The sequence below is a fragment of the Pelodiscus sinensis genome, chromosome 30 (assembly GCF_052426305.1).
Source record: "Pelodiscus sinensis isolate ZL-2025 chromosome 30, ASM5242630v1, whole genome shotgun sequence".
NCBI classification, from domain to species: domain Eukaryota; kingdom Metazoa; phylum Chordata; order Testudines; family Trionychidae; genus Pelodiscus; species Pelodiscus sinensis.
The window spans coordinates 6,718,135-6,731,759 of record NC_143081.1 but is presented as its reverse complement, the minus strand read 5'-3'; the positions used below and the strand labels follow the sequence as shown (position 1 = coordinate 6,731,759).

Here is a 13,625-nt window from a genome sequence, read left to right as displayed (position 1 = left end):
CAGCCCGTTGGTACGTCCCTGGTGGCATCGTCCATTGGTCCTAAATATCACAGAGCAAGGCTTTGGAAAAGATCCCTGCACCCCCGTTGCTCCCAGGGCTGTGACTCTGCAAGCGCAGGGAAAGAAGGTCAGAGATACGAGTGGAAATTGAACCTTCTATTTGGTAGGCTTTGATTCTGGTCCTACCCCGGCCCATGTTGCAGCTATTCCATTTTCAGCTAAGCAAACCAATGGGCCAGTATCTTGGAAACCTTAATTTCCTGGAAGCTTTGCACAGGGCCTCCTGGACCTCCCTGTTTCTCAGGGCATAGATGAGTGGATTGACCAGGGGCGTCAGGATGGTGTAAGAGACCGAGAGAACTTTCTTGAAGTGGCTCAGGCTGTCAGTGGTTGGGAACATGTAGACAATCAGGACAGTTCCATAGTAAACACTCACCACGATGAGGTGGGAGGAGCAGGTGGAAAAGGCCTTTTGCCTCCCGGTGCTGGAGGGGATTCTGAGGATGGTGCTAATGATGCAGATGTAGGACACCAAGGTGAGCAGGAAGGGGACCAGTGAGAAAATCAAGCAAATTGGGAACGCCAACGTCTCCATCAGCAGAGGGTCATTGCAGGAGAGTTTCACAAGGGGAATAAAGTCACAAAAGAAATGGTCAATTGTGTTGGGGCCACAGAAGGTTAACTGGGATATTGACACTGTGCTTATACTACAAGCAAGGAATCCACCTATCCATGATCCCCCGGCAAGCTGGAGACAAGACCTGCCACTCATGCGGGCTGTGTAGTGCAGCGGGTTGCATATGGCTAGATACCGGTCATAGGACATCACTGATAGGAGGAGGCATTCTGTGGCCACCAGAGCACCAAAGAAATAATATTGTGTGAGACACCCAGTGAAGGAAATTGTCCAGTCCCCAGCCAGGAGCCCAGCCAGGAGCCGGGGCAGGAGGGTGGAGCTGTAGCAGATCTCCAAGCAGGACAAGTTGCACAGGAAGAAGTACATGGGGGTGTGGAGGTGCCGATAGGCCACAACCAACACAACAATGAGGCCATTCCCAGCCATGGTCACCAGGTAGATCACGAGGAAGAGCAGGAAGAGAGGAACCTGCAGGCCAGGAAGCTCCCCGAATCCCAGGAGGATGAATTCAGTGAGGGACGTTTTGTTTCCTTGTTCCTGGCTTGCCATGGGGTGTGTCTGTGGGAGAAAAACAGGGTCACTGTGAGCAATAACTAACATTCATTGTACTATGGCAGCTTTTCTTCATTGCCTCCCTCTGCCGGCCTGTGCACAACAGCCAAGTGGGGGTAGCCATCAATTGGCCCCGGGAGAGAGTCGATACCTGAGCAGAGCGCAGGTTAAAGAGACTGTGTCTCTGCGCTCTTGGGGAGCATCTCAAGAGTTGTCGCCAGGCACTCAAACCCGGCAGTGCTGGGCTTCGACAGGGAGTACAGACACCCAGAGAGATGCGACAGACACTGGGTCAGACCGTCATGCCCATCACTGCCTGGTGGCTAAAAGCCGAATGAGGGAGGGGCCATTCCACTGGGGAGATGGACCAGGAGGGAATATTTGACAGAGAGCTCCAGCAGAGAAACCAACCAAGCAAGAGGACCTGGGACCTGTAAGGGCCGGTGTGAGGGGCTTCCCTTTGCGCTGGCCCTGGTTCTGCTCCTTGAGGCAGAAAGCAGCAGGGCACAGTCTGAAGTGACTTGTGTTGGGGCCAGTGTCCAAGCAGGTGGATTCCTAAGCCCTGCGTGCCCTTGGGGTGCATCTCCGTGGGCCGACAGAGTTTCCCTCTTCCCCAACTGCAGCGCTACACACAGTATACCCCTTCCTGTAACCCCCCAGCCGTGCACACCAATGGGCTCCCTCATCCCTCTGCTCTGTCCCCAGCTCCAGTGCGGCAGAGATGTGCCTGGGTGCCTGGTTCTCATTCCCCTATTCCCAGTGCCCCATTCCCCTATTACCACCCCCTTTCTCACTCCCCCCTCCCCCGGCCCAGACACACCTGCCATGCACACCCCAATCACACCTGCTAGACGGCACATTCCATTCTGGTGAGGCCATGAGTCAGGGTCTGTGTCCCACCCCGGTGGTCCCCCTTGGGAGAGGCAAGGAGGGAGGCAGTATGGATCAGGGGCTTAGCATTTCTCTGGTACCCGCCAACATCTCTTGCCCCTCCCATCTGGCTGCTGGGCCTGGCTCCAAGATACAGACATGGGCAATCGAGCAGTGCGCGCTCACACATCCCTCCCCACCAGGCCCTGTCGCACTGTGAGCCCTGTCCCTGGTCTGCCTCATGGGTCTGCAGGCCCCACCTTCTGGGGGGAAACATGGTGCCACGTCACTTTACCTTTTGTCCCACTCAGGTCTCAGGGGGGTGGGTGCGAGTGTCTCAAAACTTAAACCTCCAAGAATCTCTCAGGCCCACAAACTGGCCCATACATGAAGGGGGGAGGGGGAGTGTTAAAACCCACTGTGAACTAGGCAGGAAATGGCAGCTCCCTGTGCTCCTGCCCTTTGACATTTGCAGCCAGCTCTAGGGTGCTGGTGTATTGGAGAGAGGCCAGTGGAGGGACCCCAAAATTATCAGGGGGCTGGAGCCTCCACCTCCTGCCAGCCCTGGCTGTGGATGGACCCTGCCCTGGGCCAGAGCAGCCGCTGTTCCTGCCCCTGACCCCCTATGTCTTGCCCCCCTTGGTGGTTCAGGGGGCTGCTGTATCTCCGCTGTCATGGGTGGGATCTCCCCACAGCCCCTCTGTTGGTGCTGACCTCCCCCTCCCCCACACCCTGCCCTGGCTGCATTCCCCACAAGGGTAAACAATCCAACTGGTTAAAAATGGAGAAAAAAGCCATAAACCTGAAGGTTAGTCCATGAGATTGGGGAAAAGGCCATTTCTGCCAGGCCGGCTCCCGTCAACATCTCCTGCCTGAGGCAGCAGCAAATGTCAGCTCTGCCCCATCCTCCCCCTGTCTCCATGGCCCTGCAAGGGCCGGCAAGCAGGGAAGGGCACTCCCTGTGACACAGGGAGGGGTGCAGGAAGCAGACCCGGTGTTCGCAAGGCCGCCTTGGGTGCAGGATGTGAGTTGGGAAACTAACACAGCAGGGCACAGACTAGCCAAGCAGTTCTTGGACTTCACTGAAGACAATTGTTTTATCTCAGAAGCTAATGGGGGGAAGCTGTTCTAGGTTTGATTTTAACAAATAGGGAGGAGCTGGTTGAGAATTTGAAAGTGGAAGGCAGCTTGGGTGAAAGTGATCACGCAATCACAGAGTTCGTGGTTCCAAGGAATGGGAGAACAGAGAACAGCAAAACAGAGACAATGGATTTCAGGAAGGCGGATTTTGGTAAGCTCAGAGAGCTGGTAGGTAAGGTCCCATGGGAAACAAGACTAATGGGAAAAGCAATTGACGAGAGTTGGCAGTTTTTCAAAGGGACATTATTAAGGACCTAAAAGCAAGCTCTTCAGCTGTATAGCAAATGTAGAAAGTCTGGCAAAAGACCTCCTGTGCTTAACCAGGAGAGCTTGCATGATCTAAAAATCAAAAAGAAGTCATATAAAAAGTGGAAACTATGACAAATGACGAAGGATGAATACAAGCGGTTTTCAAGTACCAAAAAGGGTGTCACAAGGAGGAAGGAGAAAAACTTGTTCTCCCTGGCTGCTGACCATAGGGGAAGAAGCAATGGACGTAAACTGCAGCAAGGAAAGTTTAGGTTGGACATTTGGAAAAACTTCTTACCTGTCAGGGTGGTGAAACACTGGAATAAGTTGCCCAGGGAGGTTGTGGAATCTTGGCCGGAGACCTATCAGGGAAGGTCTCTGGTACCTGAGGGCAGGGGACTGGACTCAACGACCTTCCGAGGTGCCTTCCAGTTCTCGTGTTCTGTGTTTCTATTATTCCTGTCCCAGCTTTGCCCGGAGCTCTCTCTGGGACTCACCCGGCCCATTAGCAAGGCTCTGTCACTGCCTCAGACCAGGGCCTAGTGTCAGCGTGGGAGTGGTACCACGCAAACATTGATTTCACATCGTTATCTGCCCAAATACCTCCAGAGACTGGTCCCCCCCGAGCACCGGGTGCCTTTCTGCCAAGCTGGGCTGGTAGCAATGCATGGGGGTGCGGAAGGAGAGACACGTTTCAGATACCAGGGTGACGGGAGCAAGGGAAATTGTGAGCTGAAAGCTCTTCGCTGATCTGAAATCCTGTCCTTTAGGGTAGCGGGGCTGTGAGAAACCAGCGCCCAGTGCCCCATGAATCCTCCTCCCCTCCCCCACTAGTGTCCTACCAAACCCACGTTGCTTCCCAGCCCTGGAGCGGGAGCAGGGAGGAAACGGCTGATTTACCTCCAAGGCAGGTCAGGCAGCAACCGGATCCCGGCTCCCACCTCCGCACGCAGCGTCTCAGGGCCAGAGGCAGGTTCCTCCGCCCATCTGCTCTGCCCGGCGCGTTCCCCTGCGCCCCGGGCCCGGTCAATGGAACGTCAGAGCCCAGAGCAGCGACCGAGGCTCCTTCGCCCTGTCCGGTGACGCGCCCCACGCCTCAGCCTTGAGCCAATTGTGGAAAATCTCCGCTGCGCTGTATAGCCTGGTGCGGTCAGGGGCCGCCTCCCCAGGTGCCAGTCCCACGGGGAACATCACCAGCAAGGAAAGTTGGTGTTTGGTCTGTTTCTAGATGACACCGGCAGATGCAAACTTCTAGTCTCAAAGGCAAAATCCCAGGGAGGGGAGAAACTTTGAGCCTTAAAGCCAATCTCTCTGTGGCACGCAACGTCTGCGCTGGCTCTCAAGAAATAACACACGGATCCCAGGAACACGATGTGTGGCTGAGTTTGTCAGAGCTGCCTCAGTGGTTTAGGCACAAAGTTCTCATCCAATTCCCTTAAGCGGGTTTGACAATCTCAGCATGGTTGGCTGAGCTTGCCCCGTCTGGAAACAAACCTCCCGCTGCCCTTGGAAAGAAACACCCAGGTCCCTGTCCTGTCAGCGTCTGTAACAGCTCAGTTCAGGTGTCATTATAGTGAACATCTAAGTGACTGGGGAGCCTGGATCCCATTTTCAAAGGGGCTTCATCGCCAGGGCTGAGCAGTCTCTGCCTCGCTGAAATTCAACCGACTCCTTTCGAGATTCACTGAAGTGTGTGTGAAAATGTCCCCCACAGTCTCTGATACTGAGCCGGGAAGGGACAGGAAACGTCTGGGCTACATCACCCACATTCAGCCACTAAAGGCAGATTAGAACGGGGTATAAATGGTCATTAGAGCCCGTCACCAGAGGTGGCGAATGGAGCCACGTTCGACACAGCAGCGCTTTGACAGGCCGGCTGGTTGCTCGCTAGTGACTGTGCTTCTCTGGGGTCCCTGCACCTCACTGGAGGTCAGTGATGTCCCCAGGTGGTTTCTGTCCCTGCTCTGTGCTCTTGGTTCCAAGACCCCCAAGGGGCTGTGACCGGGTAGGACTTGGCTGTGACAGTGTCAGTGTCCATGAGTCACTTTGAAGTCAAGTGGCAACTCGGCAGCTGAATGGTTAATTGTCCCGGGCTGAGGAATGAAACTCGCTTCCCATGATCTGTAGGAAAGGGGAGTTTTTCCTGCCACACCTCAGCACCACACCCAAGCGAGGCCTGCGGTCAGGAGTCTGCCTAAGAAGTGAGAAGAGAAACTTGTGGACCTGGCCCTGTTCGCCCAGCTCTGACAAAGCCTCTTGCAGGGAAGCTGGATCCACCACACCAAGTCTGCAGCTCCTGTTCCATCACCCTGGTATTGGCCACTGGGCTGTACGCCAGGGAACTAACTCCCAAAGAATTTTTTGCACTTGAACTAGGGGCTATCAAATGACATTAATAGGCAGCAGGTTTAAAACAAGCAAAGAGAAGTTTTTCTGCATGCAAGGCACAGTCAACTTGTGGAACTCCTTGCCAGAGGATGGTGTGAAGCTCAGGACTTTAACAGGGTTGAAAAAAAGAGCTACATAAATTCATGGAGGATTGGTCCATCATTGGCTATTATACAGAATAGGCAGGGATGTTGTCTCTAGCCTCTATTGTCAGGGACTAGACATGGATGACCTCATTCCACGAAGTGTAACAGTTAACTTGACCTAAGGACTTAGTTCAAGTTAATGTTTCACTGCCGTGTGTAATCGTGGGTAGTTAATTCGGACTAGGGGGATTGAAAAATGACGACCAGATGGGAAGATGCAAATCAAGCCTGGGATATTTAAATCCCGGGCTTCATTTGCAACTTCGAATGCCTACATTAGCCTTCCTAGTTCAAACTAGGAGGCTAGTGTAGACATACCCTTGCAGAAGAAAGCTCTGAAAGGCCATTATAGCCATAGGGCTTTCTTGTGCAAGAAAACCCCTGCTGTGCAACCACACTGCCTTCTTGCACAAGAAAACTTACACTTGTAAGAAAAGAGCATAGCTCTTGTGCAAGAGGTCATCTTTTCCTAAGCCGTAGTGTAAATCTTCTTGCACAACAGTGGGTGGGCAGTGTGGACACTCTGCAGAAGAACGGCTCTTCTTTTGAAAGAACCCACCAGTTTAGACATAGCTTAAAGTGTGGGGAGAGAGGGCTTCTTGCGCAAGAGCTACACTCTGTTCTAACAAGTGTAAGAGCTCTTGTGCAAGAGGGCTGTGTGGACGTGTGGCAGTGGTTTCTTGCGTGAGAAATCCCTATGGCTAAAATGGCCACGAGAGTTTTCTTGCACAAGTGAGCATCCACACTGCCAAGGATGTTCGTCCTCAAAAGCACATGGCAGTGTGGACATGTTCTTGTGCAAGAACCCACCAGTGTAGACATAGCCTGGGAACGGCTGGGAACGGCTGGGAACAGCTGGCCGGGGATGGAGCAGCAGAGCCACGGCAGACTCACGCCTCAAAGCAGCTGGCAATTACAGCAGTGGCTCCGTGGTTTGAGGTGCTGCCCCTGGGCTACAGACACTGATGCCACAGCTCCCTGATATTGATCAATGGGAGCTGCAGGAGCGGAGTCCGCAGGCAAGGACAGCATGTGGCGACTCCCTGCTCTGCCTCTCAGGGGCTGCAGGGACATGCCAGCCACGTCCAGGAGCAGCAGTTACTTTTGGGCATGTGTCCATCTTGCCCCGAGAGTGTTGCCTGCAGAGGCTAATGGGGGCAGGGGCGTGGTTAACAGGGGTCAGGGGCCTGGCTAATGGGGGTCAAAGAGAACATGTAAAACATTCTCTGGGTGCACAGCCTAATGAGATGTGCTGCGCATGCCTGTGACGGGAAGCAGTGGGGCATGTAACAGCAGGGCTGGGTCCTAGAGAGAGCCGAATGCTCTGCCTGCAGCACAGTGTGAGGGAAGGGGGTGGAAGAGCAAGTCAGGCCTAGGGGCACCAGTTTAACAATCCCGCCTAGGGCACCATGGATCCTAAGGACGCCCTGAGAGCACACACACGCCATGGATGCTCTTGCACAAAAGCACCTGGCAGTGAGGGTGTGTTTGGAGCAAGTGTAGACACAGCCTGGGAGCGGCTGGGGAGCCCTCACCAGCTGGCCCCTGCTCTAGGAGGCAGGATAAGGGACCCCCTGACGTTATGGAGGGGTGCTGGGCTGTGCAAGGGCTGGAGCATTCACACAGAGAGCACAGGGCCTGGAGCTTGATCTTCACCCACCCTGGCCCCACAGTGCTCCTGAGAGCAGCTGCTATGTACTGCAGTGGCCTCACGGTTTGATGTGCTGCCCCTCATCTACAGACAGTTCCCTGGTATTGGTCAATGGGAGGTGCAGGTGCGGTGTCTGCAGGCAAGGGCGGCATGTGGACACCCCCTGCTCTGCCTCGCAGGGTCTGCAGGGACATGCCAGCCACATCCAGGAGCAGCAGTTGCCACCGGGATAATGACTCCAGACGTGGCAGGTTCGGCATTTTAGAGCTCACTGCTCCAAGAATCACATTTAAACAACCCAGAGAAATGAAAGTGATGTCTGCACAGACCAGTCAAACCCCAAAACTAATCCACTTTGCAAGCAGTGAAAGTGGTAACCTCCCCTCTCCCCTCTCCCCTCCCCCCCCAAACATGATGGGACCAGAGACGAGAGGGAAGGGCAGTGTCTGTGTCTGTGTGTGTGTGAGAGAGAGAAATGACAGAGACACACAGACTGTGAGCGTGGCAGAGATTTGCATTGCCAAGCTCCCTCCATCCCCTTCTCCTGAACCCACACAGAGAGGGGGGAGGAGGGACACCCTGACATCAGCTCCTTTCCTCTTCCCCCTCCCACACCTGCCCAGCAAGCAGGAGGCTCCCAAGGGAGCGCTCCAAGGCAGAGGGCAGGAGCAGCATGACAGTGGGTGGAAGAGCAATGTTAGTGCCAGCACTTGAGAGCTTCCTGGCCAAACCAGTCGGGATCCCCTGCCAGAGGCTCCAGGATCTACTGGTAGATCCCGATGGACTGGTTGGTCAGCACTGATTTAAGGGAACTGTGTTTCTGGCTCCTGGGTACCAGCAAAGTCCTGCAGAAGCTTTTTGCTCCCCAGTTTGAACAATCTAAATATCAGCCTGACAGTTTGGGGGACTGTCTGTCCCCTTCTTTGCCATTTGCCCCAGCAGAGCAATCCCAGCCTGGCCCACTGGGACCCCACTCAGCGTGTCCTGAAGTTTGTATCCTCTGATGTCTTCACACTTTTCATGACTGCCCAGCACCAGCCTTTCCCCCGCTGACTGGTTTTGTCTCCAGAGCTTTGGAGCTAACAATGCCCAGTGGGACTTGCATAGAGGCACTTGCATTCCATGTGCCTTGGCTAATTGTCTCTTTTCCTTCCCCCCATGCGGAAAATAGTTCAGTTCCTAATTAAACACTAGTTTGCATGTTGGGAGAGTCTTGTCCCAGGCTGCTCCACTGTCCTGCACCAACCCCTTCTTCATAGAACTCTACCACTGGAAGGGACCTCGAGAGGTCATCGAGTCCAATCCCCTGCCCTCACAGCAGGACCCAGTACATTCTAGACAGTCCCTGACACATGTCTGTCTAACCTGCTCTTAAATATCTCCAGAGATGGGGATTCCACAGCCTCCCTAGGCAACTTATTCCAGTGTTTAACCACCCTGACAATTAAGACATTTTTACTAATGTCCAACCTAAACCTTTCTTGCTGCAGTTTAAGCTTATTGCTTCTTGTCCTATCATCAGAGGCCAAGGAGAGCAATTTGTCTGAGTGCAGTGTAGAGCGGAAGAATGACTTCTTGTGTCTTGCTCACAACACTCATGTTCATCCATCACAGAATCATGTTTGCCATGTCACACTGCTGGCTCATATTTGGTTCGTGGTCCATTACTTTTGGGTCAATTCCTATTCAGTATGTGTGAAACTGATCGTTGTTTCTCAAAACAGTAAAATTTGAAGCAATGCATTTCAGGGGTGAAACTGATCTAAGAAGAGTTTTGGGAGGGTTTTTTTTTTACTTTTGCTTTCCCAAAGGTAAATTTTTTTTTCAACCTCAAGTAGGTTTTTCACTTTCAAGGTCACTGAACACCTTCATTCACACAGGTACCCTGACACACACTCATTTGCTACAACTCCTACACTTTGTGTGTTTAAGAATGCAATCCATAGAAGTGCATGCAAAATGGATAACGAATTGGTGACTATTGAAGGGAACTATTTTCCAGTGTGTTTTCAGAACATCCTTCCAAACTTTGATGGGGGGAAAATAATGAAAAAAAAAAATCAAAAAGTGAGAAATTTAAAAAATGAATTAATCACCGACGTCTGTTTTAAAATTACAGAGTGGGATTTCCAAAGATTCCTATGGGATTTGAGCATCTGAATTCCATGGGAGGTTTGTACATAATTTCTTTAATTTTTTTTGAAACTGTGATCCTTAAAGAAGATGACCATTTTTTTGTTCAATTTGTTTACATAGCTCAACAAATCCTAGGAAACTTTTTCCATTTGTAATTTCCCACTGGTATTGGCAGAGCCCAGATGAAATCATCCCACTTAAAAAAACGTATTTATAGAACGGATGCAGGCAAAGTTTATTTCCCAGATGGGCAGAGGCAACATGATAGATAGAGCAACGAAGACTGACAGAGAGTAATTTGGAAAATAAGAGAGGCATTTACTTAATTTGTGATTACAGCATCTGAATCACAGCCAGTCTGAAAAGGTGAGATCTGTATAACTATGCAGACCTATTCCTACGCTTTGATGTTCCATGGCTCACAATTTCATGGACAAGAAGGGACCATTTTGATCTCTAGGCTGAAATCCTGTGTAACACTTCACTGGAAAAAAACTCCTACAGCAGAACTTTTAGAAAAAAATCCACTTTTAATTTAAAAGCAGTCCATCACGAGGAATCTATCACAATCCTCTGTAAATTGTTAATTATCTTCCATGTTAAAACGTGCATCTTATGTCTAGTGTGAATTTGTCTTGTTTCAACCACCATTCAGTGGGACATTTTTGAATGTCTTTGTTAGAAGAGCCAATTTACTCCTGATGTAGGTGCTACGAACGAGCAACCAAGACATTTCTGAAATGTCTCTGTGGGACACGGAATGGATTGAGCTCATTGAGTCTGTCACTAGAAGGCACACGTAAGTGGCACTTTGGTTGCTGTGTTGATGTTGTTGCTCAATGAAAGAGATATAGAAAAAGAATCTGGCAAGGAATACAGAAAGGTGGAGGAAAAAATGTAGCAGTGAAGTTCAATCCAAACAGAACTATGTAAGACTTCGCGGAACCTCAAGTTAGACACACTGAAACAAGAGGTAAGGTGCATGTTTTAAAGAGTGAGAGCTGTTACCAATTGGGTTAGGGTTCAGGTTGGGATGAGAGAGGTGGTAAATATGCCGTCACATGAACTCTTTACATTGAGTCTGGATGTCTTTCCTGAAGACATCCTCGATTTAAAATCCAAGTTGTGGGTTGAGTTGTGAAATTACCATACAGTGGTATGGTTTATGTGATGCTGAGAGCAGATTCGATCTTTATTTGGCAACTAATCTGGGGGCAGAAAAAATGAAAGGCAATCCGAGAGGGGTGGCTGTAGGGCACTGATATTTTTACACATTGTATTTTCCTAATACAATGAAAGTACATCTTTTAGAATAAATTTGGGATCATTAAAAGCTTCAAAGTTTCTGAGGTCACACATAGTGGTTGTATTAAACAGGTTTCTTGTTGTCACTGATAAAATATTTTATTCTTTACATCTACCTTGGTGGGATTCTGAATATATTTTCATGGAAAGTTTTGCCAGCCTTGAAATGCTGAAAAATATTGTTCCGTGTAAAGCACATGAGCACCAATGGGGCATTTGAAAGTGTTTTGTGTGAGATGTTCTAGGATGAGTCTTCAGGAAAAGTGAGTTTGAAAAAAAAATCTCCAGGGTCCTTTTGAAAAACCAGCAGAACACGAGACTCCGACAGGCAGAACTGAACCTGGGCATGAGGCTCTACTGTGGGGGTTTTGAACCTGGGGTCCATGGACCCCCAAGGGGCGCATGAAGCCCAGTCAGGGGGTACATGATGTTCACGTATGTTCAAGTATAGGTAATGTATTGAATTTAGTTATAAAAAATATTATCACCCAGCGGGATAGGTGATGTGTTTAGCTAAGACCAAGGGGTGTGTGGACCGAAAAAGGTTCAGAACCGCTACTGCTTGAGCAAAACAACAGCTGGGTCCCCGCTGAGGCTGTAGAGCGAGCTCATTCTCTCTCACTCACAGTAGGTGGTGTCGGTGCCACTACTTGGGACAATGAACCACACCCAGCAGGTGCGGGGGTCACGCTGTGACCTAACAGGCAGACTGCTTTCTTGGCTGTAAAATCAGGGGAATAGTTACTAGGAGAAGAGGTGTCCTTTCTCCCCTGGATTTGGCACATGCAGAAATCCCACGTCCCGTTTTGCGGTGCCCATCTGAAAAAAGCTACTGAGAAATTAAGGCGAGTTCAGAAATGAGCCACAAGAGTGGCTGAAGCTCTGGGAAGTTTCCTTGCAGTAACAGTCTCCATACGCTCCTCTTGGCAAGGAGAAGCTGGCTGGGTAATTTGATCCTGGCCTGTAGGTACCTACCCGGGGAACATAGAGCTGGGTCCAGCAAACCGAAATGTCACGTGATGAAATGGCTGGAAGTGGAAGCTAGAAAAACAGAGACTGCAGCAAAGGTTCCCAGTGTTGATAGTGAGGGGAGTGAGCCATCCGAATAACCCGCCCAGTCCTGTGGGGGATTCTCCTGCTCTGCTGAGATTTAAATCAAGGCTGGACGTGTTCCTGGGGCAGAGGTGGGAAATACTGGCCTGTGGCTGGGTTCGGTCCCTGGGGGTTAACCCCTGTAGGCCCCGGCCCCACCATATCTACCTGCACCGCCTCAGGCACTGGGAGCACAGCATCCATTGGCCACGGATCGCCGTTCCTGGCCACTGGGAGCTGCGATCTCCAGGACCAGGGGCGGTGCAGGTAAATATGGCGGCGGCAGCCCAGCAGGGGCTGACCCTGGTAAAATGGCCCAGTTTTAGTTCCCACCCCTGCAGTAGATGATCATTCATGATTTCACAGACCATCCAGAACTGCACAATTTCGATGTTTTTCTTCTTTCCGCTTTTGAAACTGTTTTCAAGCCCCTCGTGTTTTATTGCCCCCTCGGCACATTTTCCATACTTAGTATGGATTTTTTGGGATAGGACAACCACACCTGCTTGCACATTCAAGGTGGAGATGTACATAAAATAATTAAGCCTAGTTTGATTATATTTCATCCGTATGCTACCTACAGTACCAGGCAGGAGGTCGGGGTTCCTTTGAATGCTGGGTATGGTGAGGGCTCCATTATTTCTAGTTACATCAAAAGCAAAACCTGTGGGTCATTCCTGCTTATTCCCTCCCATCATTCTTCTTACTAAACCCAATTTATAGCAAAGCGAGACTTGGTGATTCTAGTCATATCTACCAATCAACTGCATATCGTGTACGATACCTATTATGTCAATATTTAGGATACATTTTGCTGGGCCAAAATATTGCAAAAGTGCTTAATTAATAGTTTTCCGGATGTCTCTGGAATTTTTCTTATAAAAATGGGATGCACTAGGACCAGGTTGTTTCTGGTCCAAATGCCCTGGCCTCGCTGTCCTGTACAAGCTCTGCGTGATTGGGCAGCACTCCTGACTCTCCCCCACCCTCTTTGGCCTTATTTTCATGTGTCCCTGAGTCCCCCAGAGCTGAGTCAGACCCAGGCTTTGCTTTGTGAGGACCGAATGAGGCTGGCACTGGAGACATTGTTGTTCTGGTTAAGGAAGGGCCGTCCACGCTCCTCTACATGTGCCCTGCTGCTTTCTATCCATAGGAGGAGAACCGGGGGCCAGGCCAAAGGGAAGCTCCTCACCTGGCCCTTACAAGTCCCAGGCCCGCTTGCTTGGCTGGTTTCTCTGCTGGAGCTCCCTGTCAAATATTCCCTCCAGCCGATCTCCCCCTCCCTCGTTCAGCTTTGAGCCACCAGGCAGTGACTGGAGTGACTGTCTGAGCCAGCGTCTGTCACATCCATCAGGGAGTCTGTACCCCCTGTCCAAGTCCAGCACCACAGGCTGCCGTATTGCAATGAATGTTAGTTATTGCTCCCAGTGACCCTGTCTCTGTCCCACAGACACACCCC

The 13,625-nt window shown here is 50.9% G+C and overlaps 1 protein-coding gene across 1 annotated transcript; it reads right to left on the bottom strand.

Annotated features, from left to right (window-relative positions):
• Positions 1-214: 214 nt before the first annotated feature.
• Positions 215-1,186, bottom strand: LOC142821062 (olfactory receptor 6F1-like). The gene has a single exon (XM_075911849.2). The coding sequence runs from the start codon at positions 1,184-1,186 to the stop codon at positions 215-217; it is 972 nt and encodes a 323-aa protein (XP_075767964.2).
• Positions 1,187-13,625: the final 12,439 nt, after the last annotated feature.

Excerpts from the sequence above, each read along its gene's own strand:
- LOC142821062 (XM_075911849.2), bottom strand. The coding sequence starts at position 1,186 with ATGGCAAGCCAGGAACAAGGAAACAAAACGTCCCTCACTGAATTCATC.